General features: G+C 38.7%; 1 protein-coding gene across 3 annotated transcripts in view; it reads right to left on the minus strand.

Annotated features, from left to right (window-relative positions):
* Positions 1-19818, minus strand: part of CFAP47 (cilia and flagella associated protein 47) — a 636073-nt gene that overhangs the window by 352326 nt on the left and 263929 nt on the right. For all 3 annotated transcript variants that reach the window (XM_073358068.1, XM_073358073.1, XM_073358080.1), the window contains 3 exons: positions 18479-18587; positions 14841-15067; positions 2783-2966 (listed from right to left, as the gene is read on the minus strand). In XM_073358068.1, the coding sequence (XP_073214169.1) occupies positions 2783-2966; positions 14841-15067; positions 18479-18587 (520 nt within the window). The remainder of the gene's footprint in view (positions 1-2782; positions 2967-14840; positions 15068-18478; positions 18588-19818) is intronic.

The following is a 19818-nucleotide window of genomic DNA, read 5'->3' on the forward strand; positions in this document are numbered from 1 at the left end:
GACTTACCGTGGTGTCTTCACCGCGGTGAGCCGACTGCTGCCACTCCCCCGTAGACTCTGCCCGCGCCTCTCGCGGTGCTGGAGTACAGGAGTGAATGGGAGAACGCTCGGGGGTCCATTTATCGCATCTAGACTAGACATGATAAATCGATCCCCGCTGGATCTATCGCTGCCTGCCAATCCGGTGGGTAGTGAAGACATACCCTAGGTTTCAGATTAATGCTTATGAAAGGAAAAACAATAACAATGAGATTGACCAGTTCAAAAACAGCTGTAAAATCACTATAGGTAAATACATATGACCTGGACAAAAGGCTACTTTGTTTTTATAGGTTTCAGAGTAACAGCCGTGTTAGTCTGTATTCGCAAAAAGAAAAGGAGGACTTGTGGCACCTTAGAGACTAACCAATTTATTAGAGTAACCAATAAGGTGCCACAAGTCCTCCTTTTCTTTTTGTTTTTATAAAAATTCAAGAAGAGAAGATAGGACATACTCTTGCTTACTGTTCCAGAAACCAAAAGAAATAACAAAAAGGCCACCTTGGCACAGGAAATATGAAGTTCCCCATTCCAGAGGATACAAGAGAAGTATAAACCAGTCTATTCAGTACAAGATTATAACTGCAGTGGCAGAATGGAAGTTTTATTATTGTTATTATTATTTGTATTATTGTAGCTTGAGATACAGATGAAGATTGTTGATAGTATTTGTGTTTTAGCACTACCCTCAAGGAACTCTAAAAAGAATGAAATTTTAAAGGCCAAGTTCAACATTTCAAAGCTACTGAAGAATGAAAGGTTTGGCAGGGGGAACGACTATGCATATACTTTGGATGGGATATGAACTCCCCTGCTTTAGGACATAAGCCAACTTCTAAGCAAAGGGTTAGGAGGAAACTTTCCCTATAGGAAGGTTGCTCTTAAATTAATCACCCTGGAGTTTCTTGCACCTTCTTGTGAATCATCTGGTAATGGACACTCTCAGAAACATGACCCTGGACTTGGTGGACCACTGGCCTGATCCAGAATGGCAATTACTATGTTCCTAATATAACATCTGAAGACTTTCTTTGCTGATCAATAATTTGAAAATGGCTGAGCAAATAAGTCTTCAAATTTTGCATGTAAACAGTCTTTATTGAGTGCTAAGGTCCTTCACTAGGTTTGGTGTAAAAATTAAAAATAGAAGAAATAAGCTATCAGAAATAATTTATCAGCATATTTATCAGGTGACTAGGTGTTCATCATGCCTAAGGGTTTTTCCTGTAAACAGACCAACATTCACCACTCATTACTCATGCATAGAGTCTCAATGATTTCAAGGGTCTGTTCACCAGATCAGGCCCTTAGATTTTAGCAGAGACTTGCAAGGACCCTCCTCTTTTGTAACCTCACAATACACAGCCTGGCCTGTCTCTGGCTGGCCTATCTGACCAGGAATTACTGCTGGGATAAATCTGGGTAGGAGAGGGTATAAATCTCTCATTGAAACACACAGAACACAGTCATACAGGAGATTAAAAATTAACTTTCCATGGGTTTTTTTCCCCTGTTCCTGCTATCCTCAGCTGTTGTTTTTTGTATGCGTTGCAATCCGGGTAACACAGCCTTGGAGAAAAATGACAGTAGCAATAATGCCACTCACTCCTTTCCCATCCTTTTCACTTTGTCAGTGAGTGAACTATACTTGCAAAACTCGCTAAATCTCAATGAAGCATGAAATTCAAACCCTAGTTGGGACCATATTGTAAATATTAATGTGAATGGGTAGTTGTTGTTTTATGCTTTTTGTTTTCTTAAGAAAAGAAAGACAAAAGGGAAATTTAATTGTCAGACCTATGCTGCACATATGTAATATCTTAATGACTAGTCAGGCCAGCAGTTCTCAATCAATGGTCTGTAGACAATATTCACTTCTCACAGAACAGAGAGAGTTTTAAGGTTCCAGGACAATGCGAACGTAACCCTTCGAAGGCTCCCAACTGCCTTTCACTAGCACGAGCTGATGACAAGAAATATACTGCAACTTGAATCAAAAAGCTACATCAGCACTGGTTTCCTGTTATTATTACACATGACTATACCTACGCCTAGATATCATGACACATAAATTACAGCAAACTGAAAAATAAGATTTCTATACCAACTGCTCAAAATGTTTTATAAAAGTAATTAACACATTTTCAAAGTTGTAAAAAATTAATAGCAGAGGGAGACTGAAATTCAAAAGGTTCTGCGCAATAGAGAAAATATTTAAAATCTCAGTGGAAAAGGTAAGAGTTAGAAAGCAATAAGGCAGAGACTGTGAGGCTGGCAGGCCAGATGCCAGTTCTTGCCCAGGCTGCAGGCATTAGCTAAGAACTAACAAACTCAAAGCTGGAGACCAAACCTGTTCACCTGTATGTTAGTTTTGCTCAAAATAGGTATTAGTCTTCTGAGAAAATATTTAGTGTTTAGACTTTCTGAAATATTTGTAAGTTGCTGAATATGCGCTAATCTCACTTGAAAATGTCCATATTCCACGCTATAAGAAAATAAGTAAGCTTTGCTTTATGACTTTGAAATGTTTGTTCTGAACTTATGAACCCCCACCCATCCAAAAAAACTATTAAAATCAGATGGGCCATTGTGGAACACCTGGGTTGAGAGGCTTGCTGCTACTCGCTCCAAAATGCTGTGTAGATATAACTTTTGTGGATATAGTGGGAAAGAATTGGGAGAGGGAGACAATTTAAGGATGCAAAGTTATCAGTTGCAGTTCAAATAATAAATTGCTTATTACCTGTTGCTTTCACAGCCTGATGGTCTTCCTCTGAAAAGGCTTTAAAATTAACTCTGCTTGTTGCTGACATGGGAATAGAGAGTTTCTCAGGGATTTCAAAATATTCTGGCATGCTCACTTCAATACTGTAGTCCACAGATTTTAACTTTGGGGGGTATTTAGTAGGCTTATACAGTGCATCTCTCTGCAAATAAAGGAACAATATATAAGTCTGAATAAGTGCAACCATAATAAAGACTTTAAAAGTAAATACATTCTGTTTTAGAGACTCAGACTGAAACAAAATAAGGGTGTATAATTAAACAGGTAGAATAGCTGATTATTAACTTTTGCAAATATTACTACAGATGGGTTCCCCATACAATTAATTCTAAGTTGCAAAATAGTGAATCAAATGGATAAAATGAATCTGGAAACTCTTTCTCTTACAGATGTGAACAAATTTTGTGATCTACAAGCCTCCTTACATGTGCCTGAAAGTGTTCTCACATTGCTCAGAAACAAACTGTAACTCTTTAAAGCTTTTCAAGGAAGATAAGAAAGGAAAAAGAAAATATACTAAAACAATAATGAATTTTTTTAACTTGCTACTCTGAACTGGAAACTTATGGAATTTTTTCACCAAGTCTTCAGAATTGCTGAACAACGATAAGAACAAGGGAAGTCCAATAAAGTGACAAACATTTCTTGTGGGGAGTGGAGGAGTTTGCATACTGCTTTATAAGTAATCAATTAAAACTGAGATAAAGTGATATTTCCAAGATACTTTAGTGAGGTTTATGAATCAGAGGGAGTACAAGGAATTTTCAGGACAAAAACAAACATTCTTACTTTTGGTAAAAGGCATTTTTGGATTTCTGATCAACACAATATTAATGGGTGACTAGCTTGAATTCAGTGTATGCATTCAACCATCATACCAAAAAACTAAACTTGACTTAAACTATGGCGGCATCACAGTATTACTTTAATGATTTAATACATTAAATTACTCAAAAGTAGCATGTCCTATCAAATATTACGGTATCTCTACCATACTGCCATGGTCAGCAGTTACCAGCTAGTTCAGCAAATAATGTCAGAAAGTAACCATACTTCAAAAATAGTCCTTGTTATAGATAGACTTATAGATATTAAAAGGTCAGAAGGGACCATTATGATCATCTAGTCTGACCTCCTGCATAATGCAGGCCACAGAATCTCACCCACCCACTCCTGCAATAAACCTCTCACCTATGTCTGAGCTACTGAAGTCCTCAAATTATGGTTTAAAAACTTCAAGGTGCAGAGAATCCTCCAGCAAGTGACCTGTGCCCCATGCTACAGAGGATGACGAAAAACTCCCAGGGCCTCTTCCAATCTGCCCTGGAGGAAAATTCCTTCCTGACCCCAAATATATGGCGATCAGCTGAACCCTGAGCATCTGGGCAAGATTCACCAACCAGATACCCAGGAATGAATTCTCTGTAGTAACTCAGATCTCACTCCATCTAACATCCCATCACAGGCCATTGGGCCTATTTACCATGAATAGTTAAAGATCAATTAATTGCCAAAATCATGTTATCCCATCAGACCATCTCCTCCATAAACTTACCGAGTTTAATCTTGAAGCCAGATAGATCTTTTGCCCCCATTGCTTCCCTTGAAAGGCTATTCCAGAACTTCACTCCTCTGACAGTTAGAAACCTTGGTCTAATTTCAAGTCAACTTCCCGATGGCCAGTTTATATCCATTTGTTCTTGTGTCCACATTGGTACTGAGCTTAAATAATTCCTCTCCCTCTCCGGTATTTATTTATAGAGAGCAATCATATCTCCCCTCAGCCTTCTTTTGGTTAGGCTAAACAAGCCAAGCTCCTTGAGCCTCCTTTCATAAGACAGGTTTTCCTTTCCTCAGATCATCCTAGTAGCCCTTCTCTGTACCTGTTCCAGTTTGAATTCATCCTTCTTAAACATGGGAGACCAGAACTGCACACAGCACTCCAGGTGAGGTCTCACCAGTGCCTTGTATAATGGTGCTAACAGTTCCTTATCCCTACTGGAAATACCTCGCCTGATGCATCCCAAGACTGCATTAGCTTTCTTCTTGACCATATCACATTGGCGGCTCATAGTCATCCCAAGGTCCTTCTCCTCCTCCATTACGTCTAATTGATGCGTCCCCAGCTTATAACTAAAATTCTTGTTATTAATCCCTAAATGCATGACCTTACACTTCTCACTATTCAATTTCATCCTATTACTATTACTCCAGTTTACAAGGTCATCCAGATCCTCCTGTATGATATCCCGATCCTTCTCTCAATTGGCAATACCTCCCAGCTTTGTATCATTCACAAACTTTATTAGCATACTCCACTTTCTCATTTCTCTGGGTTCACAATCAGGGATGCAATAATTTCTGAACATTAAGTTCAAATCATGTGAGTAATCAGAAATGAAGCATCTCAGTGTTGTACCCTTTCTGCAGGTTTGAGCTGTGCTCATCTTACCAAGTTCTCTCAAGCAGCAGCTTATGAAACAGACGTGAGGCCACAAATATTGCACTGAAAACTGTAAGGTCCTTTTAAAGTGACATTTCAGTAATGTTGTAGATTTCATCTACTTTTATGTAGGGATATTAAGCAGGTATCTATATCATGGTCTGAGTACATAACAACTTGAAATAGTTTTAGAATTCAACTCCACAACAGTGAGAAACCATGGCAACTCAAGAGTCAAGGTTTTCATGTAAACTCTGCCCCATAAAGATGCCATCATCCAACCGCTCCTTCTTTCAACAAAGGGTATTGAAGAGGAGCATGAAACATTGGTTTTCCCAATTTTCCTCATACATCACCAGCATATACCTAAGCTTAAAAATTTGTTCATCATCATTGGTCATTTTTGCCAGTTTTCTCAATACAGCTTTTACAGCTCCCTCTCCATTCCCTAAATTATACAAGTTTATGGTATAGGGAAACCGTTGTTAAGCTATATGTGGTGAGAGGCATCCAACCTGTTTTTTCTACTGCTTCAAATACTCAGCTGGGTGGGAAGGACATGTGTCTATCCGCAATTGCTACTGCTTTTAAATAATGCTATGTCCCATTGTGCCAAGGCACATCCTTCCCAACAGTGGGACATTGTAGAGGGAATTCATAAAAGTGAATCTGAATTTAAAATTGATCCTTTTATTAGTGAAGTCAGACACAATATTATTCATACTTTAAGATCTATCTTCTCCCTGTGCTAATGTTACAACTCTTACTAAAGATAGTAGAAAATGTGCACAATTGTTGACGGAAGAAATGCATTGCATTGCATTTTTTAATTATGGAATGGATTTGTGAAGGAGAAAAATCCAAAAAGTTAGATGCTAAATAGGATTATCATTATTAAAAGGGATACTGTCAAGTACTGTTTGAATCAATAATTCAAGCAGGACAAGGCAGAACACAGCCTATATGCTTTATTCTGCATTTTTTCGAGGGAGAGATTAAACTTCTATGAAACCTTAAAGCAGATGTGGGGCCCTTTGTTAAACTTCAATTGCTAATATACGATTACTCAAACAACAATATATAAAAATGTATGAGTATGTTCAAAATCCCTTCTCCATGAAACATAACTGGATAGTCATGTATGACTAAGGCATTACTTACTTAAACAGAAAATTCAATATTTTTTGGTACTATGTATTTTTTCAGGACATATTTACAAATGGGACAAGCAGAGTTGCTTCTTGAGGTAACAAATTGGATGACTTCATTATCTACTTTCTTTTATTTGAGGCTGGAAATACACTGACAATACCCGCAAAATTCAACAGTTGAAACAAATCATTTATCTGACAGTAGCAATAACCTATTCCAACTAGCCTGTCCCAGGGCAGAAGTGGTATTATTTTTAAATCAGTGAGGCAGCTTGGAATAAGAGTGCTCATCTTTATTGTTTACGATAGGAGTCACAGAACTGAACAAATAAATCCCTCTGTTTATTCAGTCTCCAAATCTATGGCGTATTTGGATAACAAATTGGCAGCCATAGCTTGGATGCTAGTGGTATCAGATGATTGTCCAACATTTTACTGAAGTCAGAAATTCAATATAATTGGAGAAACCCAGATAAATTTAGTAATAATGTAATTATTTGGTAGCAATTTTTTCAGTGGAAACACTGAACATATAGAGATAGATTGTGCTGATCTTGAAGAAATTATGATTTTCATATGCATTTAAGTATTTTGGGGGGTCCATGCTCACATTTCTCCCCTATTTTTAAAATATGAGAAAAACATCTCTGACATGAGATATGAAATTATCAAACTTTATTAAAGGTGGTAAACATTTTGACTGTCATACCTAGATCAATATCATCATTTTTTTTAAGGCTAATACTTGTTGATTCAAAGTACAGTCATATTCAGAAAAAAAAAACTATGTAAAAGGTGGGACAGATATTGCAAGAGCATGCAATGTCTTTGTGTGAACATATTGTATTAAGTTTGTGAATGGTTTACGTACCATTGTTAGCCAAGGACTATATGCAACTGCAGGAGAAGAAAGCTTACCACAACTCCTCCAGGAACTAAAAACTGTGGGGGCTGATTAAGGCTAGTTGCTGAAACTGTAAACAACTCCAGAAAGGTATCAGAGACCAAGGGACAAAGAAGATGCTTTTAATATAAAAGACTGAGTTTAAGCAAACATAAGGCTTTCTTTTGATTGAGCAAACAGACAGGACCTTCTGCCTGCCCAAGGGGGGCCCCAATCCTTGTGGTAGGGTTGAAAAGACCTTGACTTACTTGGACCCCATAAGACCGACAGGTGATCTCTGATAAGCTTTTAGGATACACACAGGAACATTATTTTTTATATGTTTACTATGTAATGTTTTTATCCTAAGTATAAATATATTTTGCTAGGGCCTTTGTGATGGCTTGTTGGTAACTGGGTGTAGCCCCTGGAGAAAGGTTAGCCACAGATGTTGGACCCAGTCAGACCTGTTGGGGAAATCACAGTGAAGCACAGATGGACTGCAAGCCTAAGCCCCCAGTCTCGAGAAACAGACTGATGCAAATCTCTGCCCAAGAGAGGTGACAGCTAGGAAGCCTGAAACTTTTATGTAAGGAGGAGTGGGGGGAGATAAGGAGTAGTTAACACTGAAAGGGTGACAAAATGTACCTTGTTATTCAACGGATCTGTTCCCCTTATATGTATTCCAAATCATATCTGCTTATTTAGCGATAAACACAAACGTTTACTAATTTTTACTCCAGTTATCACTGTACAGCCAATACAACTGTAAGAGAGCAAGGCACATTTTATTCTGGCACATGCATCAAAGTAACTGCTAATGATGTTCCAAAATGTGAAATGTTTATTACTGGTGAAGAACATAATTGACTTTCAGTTCCCGGGTGAGTTTGCAGTATGAGCAGATAGAAAAATAGGCTTTGTTACAAGCATCAGACTTCATTAACTTATTAATATTCTCTGAAGAGTAGCCACTCTTGTCTTTCTGACTTTTTCTGTTTTGCAGCCCATCCTGTTTGCTCCCCAAGTATCCCATCCCCCTTTTCTGTGCATTGTAGATTCTTCTGCTACAGGTGACTGAGGCAGTGTGGGAGCTTCCCTGGACCTAATGGTCTCTCTGACGATTTTCAAATCTCATTTTAACTCTCTTTGTTCCTTCTGGCCTATGACTTCTAACCCCTCTCTAATAAAACGACTTTATACTCTGACTCTCAGTTTTTTTGTGCTCAAAGGTTCTCCGAAATGAGGACATTGTACCCTCTTTCACTGTACATCAACAGATGCTGCCTGAATGATGGAGTAAAATCTATATAGTTTATTTGTGGTTTTGTGTATAGCCTGCAATTAACTATGAAAAATTCTAGGATCCTTTTCTATAAAAGACTGTGTGTGTGTATATATGTGTGTATACATACATACACACACACACACACACACACACCCATCCTTTCACTTTGATAGAAGACAAACACTGAGCAGTGGGACAAAAAAGATTATGGGCCCGATTATGATCTCATTTCTAAAAAGGCAACTGAGACCAGAATTTGAGAACCAAGATCTCTTTTGTTATTGTTGTTTAAAATGTACTGTTTAAAATGCCCTCTTAGAGTCACATGACTGAGGGGGAAGGTGAGAGAAGAGCCATGGTCAGAGCCAAGCATCTGTAACAGAGGACTCCTACAATCGTCTGAGTCAGGGTAGCAGAGCAGTGGTGAGGCTGGATAAAGACCAAGATAGAACCCCTTGATCACCTCCCCTCGACCAGAACTCCAGCAGAGTGTAAATGCTTACTCGCACCATCCCAAGGCACCAGGTCACAAAAATCCAGCATCCCCAAGAGAAAGAGCTGAAAGCTCCCAGGAACAGAGACTCCAGCACAAAAGCTGGAGGATGGGAGAGCCTCAGCTGGATCCCTAACATTACTTCACTCAGCTAGGACTTAATCAGGCATTGGGTCCCAAGAACCCTTTCCACACAGCTATATGGGGTAAGAGGAGGACAAGCAGGTGCTTCTTAAGGCTGAGCCAATCACTGGGGACAGAGGGCAGCAATGCAGATCCAAAACAGGGAAGGGACCGTGTTGGGGCCCCACCTGCATTTCCAGACCTACACGGCTCTCAGAACTAGTGATGACAGCAGAGTACATTTTACACTATGGATTCTGGATATTTCTTAGTGTTTGTTGATTTTCTGACCCTCCCCCGCCCTCTTGCTTCCTCCACTCATCGCACTCCCTTCTCTAGCAGCCCTCCCAGCCTGCCCTGCTCCATTCCATTCTTTCCTCTCTTCAGTGTTCACCTTCCCTTTCCTCCTATTATCTTTGTTTATATAAACTCCCCCCTACAATTTTCCATCACTCGCCATTAATAAAAACATTCACATAATGATCATCACCTCGATCATTTATCTGTATGTTATATCCCTTTCCTCTCGCCCATTTTTTTGTTTCTGTGTTCATTAGATCCCAAGCTCTCAAGGGTTAGGGACTGTCTCTTCCTATACTTTGTTTGTGCACTGCCTGTACAATGTTGTGCCAATCCTGATTTAGAGCTTTTGGCCAAGAGCACAATAGCATAAGAAAATAAACAGGGTTTCACTGGAGAGAGGAAAAGATGCATTATTCCTCTAATAAACACAATTGCCAGGGACTCAGCATAAACTGCTCTTTGTATGATAAGAAGAAATAATTACAAGGAAAATTTTTAGCAAAGTGGTCCAAAAATAGAGAGGACATTCAGCCATCTATGTGTAAGGGTGAAGGTCACATACTGTACAGACATGAACCTGCATTTTTACTTTGACTTCCAAGGACAAGTTCTTCAGTTACAACTGTGCTCCTTAACGGAATTACAAAATAAAAGGCAAACACAACCATTACTAAGAATAAAGATCTACATCATTTCGGTTTTAGAGGTACCAAAGTAGGGATGGCAAGCAATAATAATGTAGATAGCACTCGCCTTCTGTTCATACATGTAATTGGATCTGTAGCAAAAGCTTCTTTACTTATGTACTAATCTATAAAATCCTTTCTAAATGACTTCACAAATCTATATAAATTTTGCCAAACTACAGATTTTTTAGGTAATTCAGACATCAAACCAGAATGTAGCCCTTGAGCTTCAGACTAAATTGTAAAACATAACTCTACTCACAAGCTTCTTCAATAAACTCTTTCATAATTTCTACACTATAAACTGTTTTTATGTGACCAATAAATGTGAATTTATGACAGAATTTATTATGATCGCTTTTCGGAGTTTAAACCTTACAGTGGTTTACCAAATAGATTAAAACCAATATATTTCTCCATTAAATAAATCTCTTCTGCATCAAAACTAAGCTCCATGATATTTCTCTTGGAGTAATATTTGCCAAAAGAATATTTCCGGCGCAAGGAAAAGGGCTCTCTCTGCATATTATATTCACCTCATACTTTTTTATTATTGATTCTCAAATGTGACATTTCAAATATTTTGACATCTTACCTAATCTTGATTCTCATCAACCACCCTAAGCTTCAAATCATATTAGGACTCTCACTAGGTTTTAGCATGACTACTGGTACAAGACACTAAAATTACTCCCACTTTCTTCCCAGGCCTGACTAAATCCAGAGCTAATGCTCCAGTACAGCAGATTCTTTGTGCAGTATGAATTAAAAGGTACAGAAGCATTATGTGTGAAGCACTCAAAAAACGAGTGAAACAGCAAGTGATTAGCTAGCATCCTAGAGGAAGAAATTTAAGGCTAGATACCATGGATATATATCATGCCCCCCTATCATAAATCGGAGTCCTATGGAGTCAGGATTTCACCCCATGGTGAGGAACACACTGTAAATGGATGGATAAAGTGTAGATTATTCTTATTTTATACATATTAATTTGCAATATTAGTGTTTAAAAGAAAACTTCATAAAGTGAAAGACACAGAGATTGGGTAATTTCCTTGGGGACCTAGGAGTGGGAGTTGTCTTTGTACCCCTCTCCTCACCACAATCCATATATTCACACACACATAACAGCTTAACAGCTTCATTTGCTTTACTATTATATGGTATTTTTCTCGCTTTTTCTTTCAGTAACCACAGTTACTATTCATAAGACTATTTGCACTAATGTATACTGTACCTTAATGCTCTCGAACACAGGGGAGAAGACCACAATTCCCATACCAATATTTAACCTATTGAATTAGATATTATGTAAAAGGCAGGCTCTTCGGCCCATTAAGACTGCCTTGTATAGCTCTGGCAGCACAAAGGAATGTTACAGCCAATTTAACTGCTAAGTAAAGGATTTCCCTTGTATAGGGGAATCCTCTAGTGGCAGAAGGCTGCTTTAGCAATATCTGTGCTACCCTCCACTGCAGAGCACTGGGGACACATCCAGAGAAAACAGGGTATGGCTACAAGGCTGGCATAACAGAGAGCTGTCCAGGGATCTACCTGATGGTCAGATGGCTCCAAGATCCAGAGGGAGCTAAATTATACAGCCCAGGACCTGGATCATCATTGATACACAGTTACATTTTATTTTCATAATGGAACTGTGCTTGTATGTTCAGTGACATTGTAGATATTCTGGATTTACTCAGATACTAAAATTTGACTTTTAAAAAAATTAACATATCATTCTCCAGGTCTTTACAAGTTCAGTAACACTACTACAAGAGAAATGATCCAATTCCTGATGGAATGTCTCTCAACAATAGATTGATAGATTCCAAGGCCAGAAGGGACCATTGTGATCATCTAGTTTAACCTCCTGTATAACAAACGCCACGGAGCTTCCGTGAAATAATTCCTAGAGCAAACCTTTTAGAAAAACATCTAGTCTTGACAGCCCTTGGTAAATTGTTCCAACGATTAATTGTTCTCACTGTTACAAATTTATGACCGGTTTCAGAGTAACAGCCGTGTTAGTCTGTATTCGCAAAAAGAAAAGGAGTACTTGTGGCACCTTAGAGACTAACCAATTTATTTGAGCATAAGCTTTCGTGAGCTACAGCTCACTTCATCCGATGCATAGAGAGGAAAATGCAGTGAGGATGTTTTATACACACAGATCATGAAAAAATGGGTGTTTATCACTACAAAACGTTTTCTCTCCCCCCATCCCACTCTCCTGCTGGTAATAGCTTACCTAAAGTGATCACTCTCCTTACAATGTGTATGATAATCAAGGTGGGCCATTTCCAGCACAAATCCAGGGTTTAACAAGAACGCCTGAGGAACAGTGGGGGGGGGGGGGGGGTTTGTAGGAAAAAACAAGGGGAAATAGGTTACCTTGCATAATGACTTAGCCACTCCCAGTCTCTATTCAAGCCTAAGTTAATTGTATCCAATTTGCAAATGAATTCCAATTCAGCAGTCTCTGGCTAGAGTTTGGATTTGAAGTTTTTCTGTTGTAATATCGCAACTTTCATGTCTGTAATCGTGTGACCAGAGAGATTGAAGTGTTCTCCAACTGGTTTATGAATGTTATAATTCTTGACATCTGATTTGTGTCCATTTATTCTTTTACGTAGAGACTGTCCAGTTTGACCAATGTACATGACAGAGGGGCATTGCTGGCACATGATGGCATATATCACATTGGTAGATGTGCAGGTGAACGAGCCTCTGATAGTGTGGCTGATGTTATTAGGCCCTGTGATGGTGTCCCCTGAATAGATATGTGGGCACAGTTGGCAACGGGCTTTGTTGCAAGGATAGGTTCCTGGGTTATTGGTTCTGTTGTGTGGTATGTGGTTGCTGGTGAGTATTCGCTTCAGGTTGGGGGGCTGTCTGTAGGCAAGGACTGGCCTGTCTCCCAAGATTTGTGAGAGTGTTGGGTCATCCTTCAGGATAGGTAGTAGATCCTTGATAATGCGTTGGAGGGGTTTTAGTTGGGAGCTGCAGGTGACGGCTAGTGGCGTTCTGTTATTTTCTTTGTTAGGCCTGTCCTGTAGTAGGTGACTTCTGGAAACTCTTCTGGCTCTATCAATCTGCTTCTTCACTTCCGCAGGTGGGTATTGTAGTTGTAAGAATGCTTGATAGAGATCTTGTGCCAGCAATGCCCCTCTGCCATGTACATTGGTCAAACAGGACAGTCTCTACGTAAAAGAATAAATGAACACAAATCAGATGTCAAGAATTATAACATTCATAAACCAGTTGGAGAACACTTCAGTCTCTCTGGTCACGCGATTACAGACATGAAAGTTGCGATATTACAACAGAAAAACTTCAAAACCAGACTCCAGAGAGAGACTGCTGAATTGTATCCAATTTGCAAATGAATTCCAATTAACTTAGGCTTGAATAGAGACTGGGAGTGGCTAAGTCATTATGCAAGGTAACCTATTTCCCCTTGTTTTCCTACCCCCCACCCCCGGTTCCTCAGACGTTCTTGTTAAACCCTGGATTTGTGCTGGAAATGGCCCACCTTGATTATCATACACATTGTAAGGAGAGTGATCACTTTACATAAGCTATTACCAGCAGGAGAGTGGGGTGGGGGAAGAGAAAACCTTTGTAGTGATAAACACCCATTTTTTTATGATTTGTGTGTATAAAAACATCTTCTGTATTTTCCACAGTATGCATCGGATGAAGTGAGCTGTAGCTCACGAAAGCTTATGCTCAAATAAATTGGTTAGTCTCTAAGGTGCCACAAGTACTCCTTTTCTTTTTGCGAAATTTATGACCAAGTTCCAGTATTAATTTGTTTAGCTTCAGCTTCCAGCCATTGGATCCTGTTATACCTTTTTCTGTTAAAATTAAGAGCCTATTATAAATATTAGTTCCCTGTGTAGGTACTTACAGACTGTAATCAAGTCATCAAGTCATCCAGCCTTCTCTTTGTTAAACTAAGTAGGATTGAAGTCCTTAAGTCTACCACAATAAAGCTAGAAGATCTAAACTACACTTCACTGCTTATAAGATTTTACTTTTTCAAAAATGCTATGATGTTCTTGCTAAGATATCAGTTCACAAATGTGACAAACACACTGTGCATGTCTAAGTTATCAATGGATAAATGCAATTTAGTAACATTTAGGGTACAAGGAGGTCACAGAGTCTCTTGACAGCATATCTATACTACCTGCTTAGCATATGTTCCTTGTTTCTTATGAATCCTGTTTGAATACGCTTATGGTTAAACAGTAGCTCATGGTAATGGAATAAAGAAAAGGAAACCATTACAAATTCACAGAAAAGAGGATACCAATAATTAGATCTGTTACATGGAGTTTGGAAACTTTTACAGTCACGTTTTCAGAGAAGAATCACACAGCACAGACTAACTGAACTGATGTCACTTGTTTTTGAGGAGTTTGGGTTTTTGTTTTTTCAAAAAAATTCAAAAACAGTACTGTGATGTCCTTGAGAACAAACAAAATAATATCTGTGTGCGCGTGCGCGCGTGTGTGTGAGAGAGAGAGCCATAACTTCTTTACGTATTTGATGGTACTTTCTGAAATTTAACAAACCCAGTCTCACAAATAAAGAGAAGCTATGCAATATTCTGCTAGATTTACTGTGTTTTTTACCTCAATTTTGGACAGCCCTAAGGCTGCAACTGCAACTCGAACACTGCTGCTCTCCAGTGTTCCTGTGACCTTTCTTCGCTCGTGTTCGAGAGTTGACATCTGCTGCTGTGCTGCAATGGCCAGAGCCTTCTCCCTAGCTTCATTAATCAATGGAATCTTCAGCTTTTCTTCAAGAATATCAGTGAGACTGCATTTCAAGCACAGAACTGGCTGTACTGCATTGCGACCTGCAATAAAAAAAGCCATTTGTCAGCTGCTATTACAACTGTATGCCTTTTTTATTCAGTAGCCCAGAACACAAGCAAAAATATTAAATTCAATTCCTTTATAGTTTAATGTAACAATGTAAGCTTTGCTATATTATTTTGAGTTTTAGACTAATTATAACTTTCAACCAGGAAAAAGGACTGAAAACACAGATTGAAATCAAAATGGAAAGGTCCTATTCATAATCAACAAAAAGGTATATTTTTACTAATTTTCTTTTCATCTAATGAAATTTATGGGAGGAATAATTATCAACAATCTACTGAAGCTTTCATACTGCCTCATCACTGGGGTGTCAGAGGTCCTTACAAATTATAAAGTAAAGCACAGTGAATATATATATCTTTCTAATTATCCTCCCCAATCAATATTGTTCCTACCACCGTCCTCCCATTTGTTCGTAAGTGTTGTTCGGTTGGGAAGGCTAGGTCAAAGTGATAGGATTCTGATAAGAAGGGAGTAAAATTTGTGGTGGTTTCAGTATCTTCTGAAGGTGAATTCCACAGCTGTCTGTTAGTTATTGAGATCTCTCTCTCTCTCTCACACACACACACACACTCACACACACACAGACCCCTACCTCCCTCACTACCTACTGTGGAACATATCTCCAAAATGTCTTCCCATTATAGAGTGAGGCAATACATCTATTTATACTACCTTGGAACCTAAAGCCCCCAGCTAAAATTGGGGCCTTTCTGTGGTAGCACAGTACAAACACATAATAAGGGACAATCCCCTTACCCCAAAGGGTTTACAATCTAAATAGGTAAGACAACCGGAAAGGGAGTTTTATCCTCATACAACAGAGGAAGTGAGACACAACAAGATTAAATAACTTGTCCAAGGTCACAGAGGAAATCTGTGCTAGAGATGGGAATGGAACCCAGATTTCTAGCAACCCATTCCAGGTTTTAAACACACGATCACTCATGGGCTGTGCTGGTTGGCTCCAGGCCCCATAGTAAAGTGGGTTTTATGGTTGACATGTGCCTCTTCACTGCTGTTCCAGGCTTCACCTAAGTTCCATCACCACAATGAACAGCCGAGGCAGGAACAGCTCCTGATGGAATACTTAACCCAGACAGCAGGGTTTCGATAATGCATGTTCAATAACCGTATTGAGAGGAATGAGAGACAAGCTACTGGGAAGAAGAATGAAGGAAAGTCTTGTAGTCTCACAAAAAAGCATATCAGAGAGTCATGCATTAGAGTGCGCAGATTAAAGTGTTTTAGCATTTACATGCCACCTGTGAATCTGTACTTCAAGTTTCAGCCTGATGTGGTTTAAAATGGCTGAGGCATGAACTATTCAATTCAGAATGATGCATTTGAAGAACTCACAGGTTATTAACATGGCAGGAACTGGCACTGGGCAGAAAATACCAGTAAAAGCCTAGAGCTCACTATAAATGTTGTACTTTACTGCTATCATAATGACAACATTATTCTGAAACTCAGCACTCCCTGGCTACAGATGGCTCAGTCTGAGGGGCTACAATGTGCTAAATCTTTTAAAAGGTACCTAATAGGAACACAGTCATTGGTACTGTAACACATGACATGACTTTCCCCTTATTTTTCCCCTTTGGTTTCAATTTTTATATATTATAGTAATGAATCTAACTGGCATTTATTTAGAGACAGTGAGTTAAAGAGCAAATTCTTTAGATAACTTGCCCAGAGGAAAGAAGGTCTCTGTATAGCTCATGTAAGCCATCAAGTTCATATAGTGTAAAGAGGTCTTGAATTACCTACGGCCGTATGTGTTGTAGAACAAGAAGTGGGCGATGATTAACACACTTCCAAAAGCAGCAGATAAATATACTCCTTGCTATAATTAGAGGGCATCATCTCAGGAGTTTACAGTCCAAGCTGCTGATTTTTCCTCACAAAAAATTGAGTATGTTTAAAAAATTATGTATTTTAAAGAGAGACAGGCCCAAAGCAATCGTTTAGAGATGGTTAAATACAGATGGTTACATTTCATCTTTCTTAAACTGGTGTAATAAATGCTGTATTTCTCTTTGATTGTATTGCATTTAAAGGTGTCCCTGTCTCCCAGAGTCTCTTGGTGGCACATTATCCACATGAGAAATAGTCCCATACTGACAGAGCTGGTCAGACCTCATTAAATGGCCATGCAAGAGTGTGTCTGAATCACAATCCATGAAAGAAAGGTCACTTCCCAAGTAACTGTCACTTTTCAGATAATTTGCTGTGTGGATCTATATTCAGTGAACAAAGAGCTAGAGAGACAATTACTCAAAGAATTACAGATTCTAAGTAAATAACCTTTCCCTCTGACTTTTGCCTCCATAGATTCCCAGCCCATTAACAAACAGAAACAACTCCTGAAGGAGGTGGATTTGGACAATACTAATTGAACAAAGTTTCAGGATTGTTCTCCAGAACTCACCTTGAGATCCAGAAGCTAAATTAAGGGTGTAATGAAATCTCAAGGATGTAATGCTGTATAAATGTAAGTAAAGACTTGTCTAGACGGTGCACAAGTGCGCAACAGATGGAGTGTAAATTCCAATGTACACCAGCATGTCATTAAACTAACTGTCCACGAAGACCCTGCTGGTGCTCACTAAAGTTCCTTAATGCTAGATGACATAGTATTGTTTGAAACAGGACGATGTTAACATGCACTAGGGAACTTTTAGTGCACACCAACAGGGTCCTCAGAGGTCAGTTAGTGAGTAACTCACTGGTGCACAATAGAATTTGCATTGCAGCTGATACACAACACCACACCATGTAGACAAGCCATAAGGAACTCAAAGTAGGAGCCTTACATATTTCTTTGATTGAGATACTTCTGAGACATGCTGAGACATTTGGGCTCTAGTTCATTGTGCTCCAAGAAATACAGGTGTCAGATTACATATCAGGACATAACAAATGTGTATACAGAGTGTCAGTATTTCATATCTAGGAAAGTTCTAAGACAAGCAAGAGATGCTTGTACTGGTTCAAGTAGTGTCAAATTACTGCTGCAGTACTACAAGATTGAAGCATCTCAGAAAGTAGCTATAGAAAAATATTGATATGGCCAAGCTGAAAACTTACTCTAGTTTACTTGCAGAGACATACCAGGTCAGCAGGCTCACAAGCAGCCTCTAATTTGAAAAAGGTCGGGCAGCAAAAAAAAAAAAAAAAAAAAAAAAATCTAAACCATCTGACTAAAGGAACAATTTTAGATCATGTTTGTTTTGCAATGTCTTTCTAAGGTTCCTTCCATTGTAAAATGGCTCATCTTTCCTACTGTATTTATTTTCCTTCCCCTACGTGCCAGAGAGCTCAAAGCATTATAAAGGATGATGTTTTCCCTGTTTCATTTTTCCCCCTTTCATTTACTTTACCTTTTAAAGTACTGCTAATGCGCAGAACATTTGGACTATCCATAGGAAGCAAGCCTGAAGGCAAAGGTATGCCACATGTTCCTTCCACCACGTAAACAAATTCTCCAACCTGAAACACAGGAGCATATGCATTTCAATTCAGGGAGCAATTCATGCAGAACAAATTATAAACCATTAAAACAAACAAAAGAAACAAACTATTCTAGTAATACAGAAGATCTGACTTATAAGAGTGGTTCATATATTTTGAAGAGCCTTTATTTTAAGACTGCTTTTAAATAAAGAAGAAAATGACCATATTACAAAAAAAACCCCTATGATAAGTAAGTGTAATGGTGAAAATTAAAATTGTGAAATCAAATAATTTTAGAATTAAAGTTTTTATAGTGCTAGGGGACTGGAGAGCCCCCATACGGGCCACACCCTTAGACGCTCCTGTGTTCCCAGGCGAGGCACCTTTACGCTTCTTGTTTTTAATGTTTATCTTTTTAGTACATGTTTTGCGTTTTCCAGCAAAGGGAGCCATGGTTGGGCATGTCTGGACATTCTGTACAAGTCCATGTCACAGGGTGCATGTGCAGCCTAGAGCAGAAGTATCAATTATTTTTTGTCAAGGTCCAAATTTCTTAGTCAAGGACTAGTCAAGGTCCAGACTCAGGAGAAAATAATAAAAAACAACAACAACGATAATAATATGTAAATAAAAAGGTTTCAGTGTCCGTTCAAAGTGTCTGGTGATCTGGATTTGGCCTGCGGTCTGCCTATTAACTACTGCTAGCCTAGAGTATATATGTGTGTGTTAACAGCTTCTCTGTGTGGTGGAGTGGTGACAGACTCTAGACAGGAAAAGGTTCAATCTCTCTGCAGCCAGTATACCTTACGGGACCACCCAGCAAGGAGTGAGATTTTACTTACTTGCTGTAATTCTAGCCTAGGATCACATATTTAGATGCTGTTGTAGCTTTCAATAAATTGTTAAAACCACCTGGTTTCTCTCAAATTTGACTGCATTGCTCTAGGAGATGGGCAATTCATAACAATAGTTCAGTTCTTTTTAACTCATCCCACTACAGTTAAACGCCTGAGCTAGGATATCATGAGCCACAAATGAGATAATAGACAAAAAAGGATATACTGATCATATGCAGTAGCCATTTTTAAAACCTCTCTAATCAGTTGTTTTAAACAATAGAATAACAGCCTGCATAGTTCACATTTAAGGATGAAACAGTTTAAATTATTTCAAACTACATAATTTTTAATATTTTGAAGTTTTGTAAAGTTTAAAGCAGCTCAGCTATTTGGTAAAAAAAAAAATTTGAACCCGTAATATTTTGTTA

The sequence above is a fragment of the Lepidochelys kempii genome, chromosome 1, assembly GCF_965140265.1.
Source record: "Lepidochelys kempii isolate rLepKem1 chromosome 1, rLepKem1.hap2, whole genome shotgun sequence".
NCBI classification, from domain to species: domain Eukaryota; kingdom Metazoa; phylum Chordata; order Testudines; family Cheloniidae; genus Lepidochelys; species Lepidochelys kempii.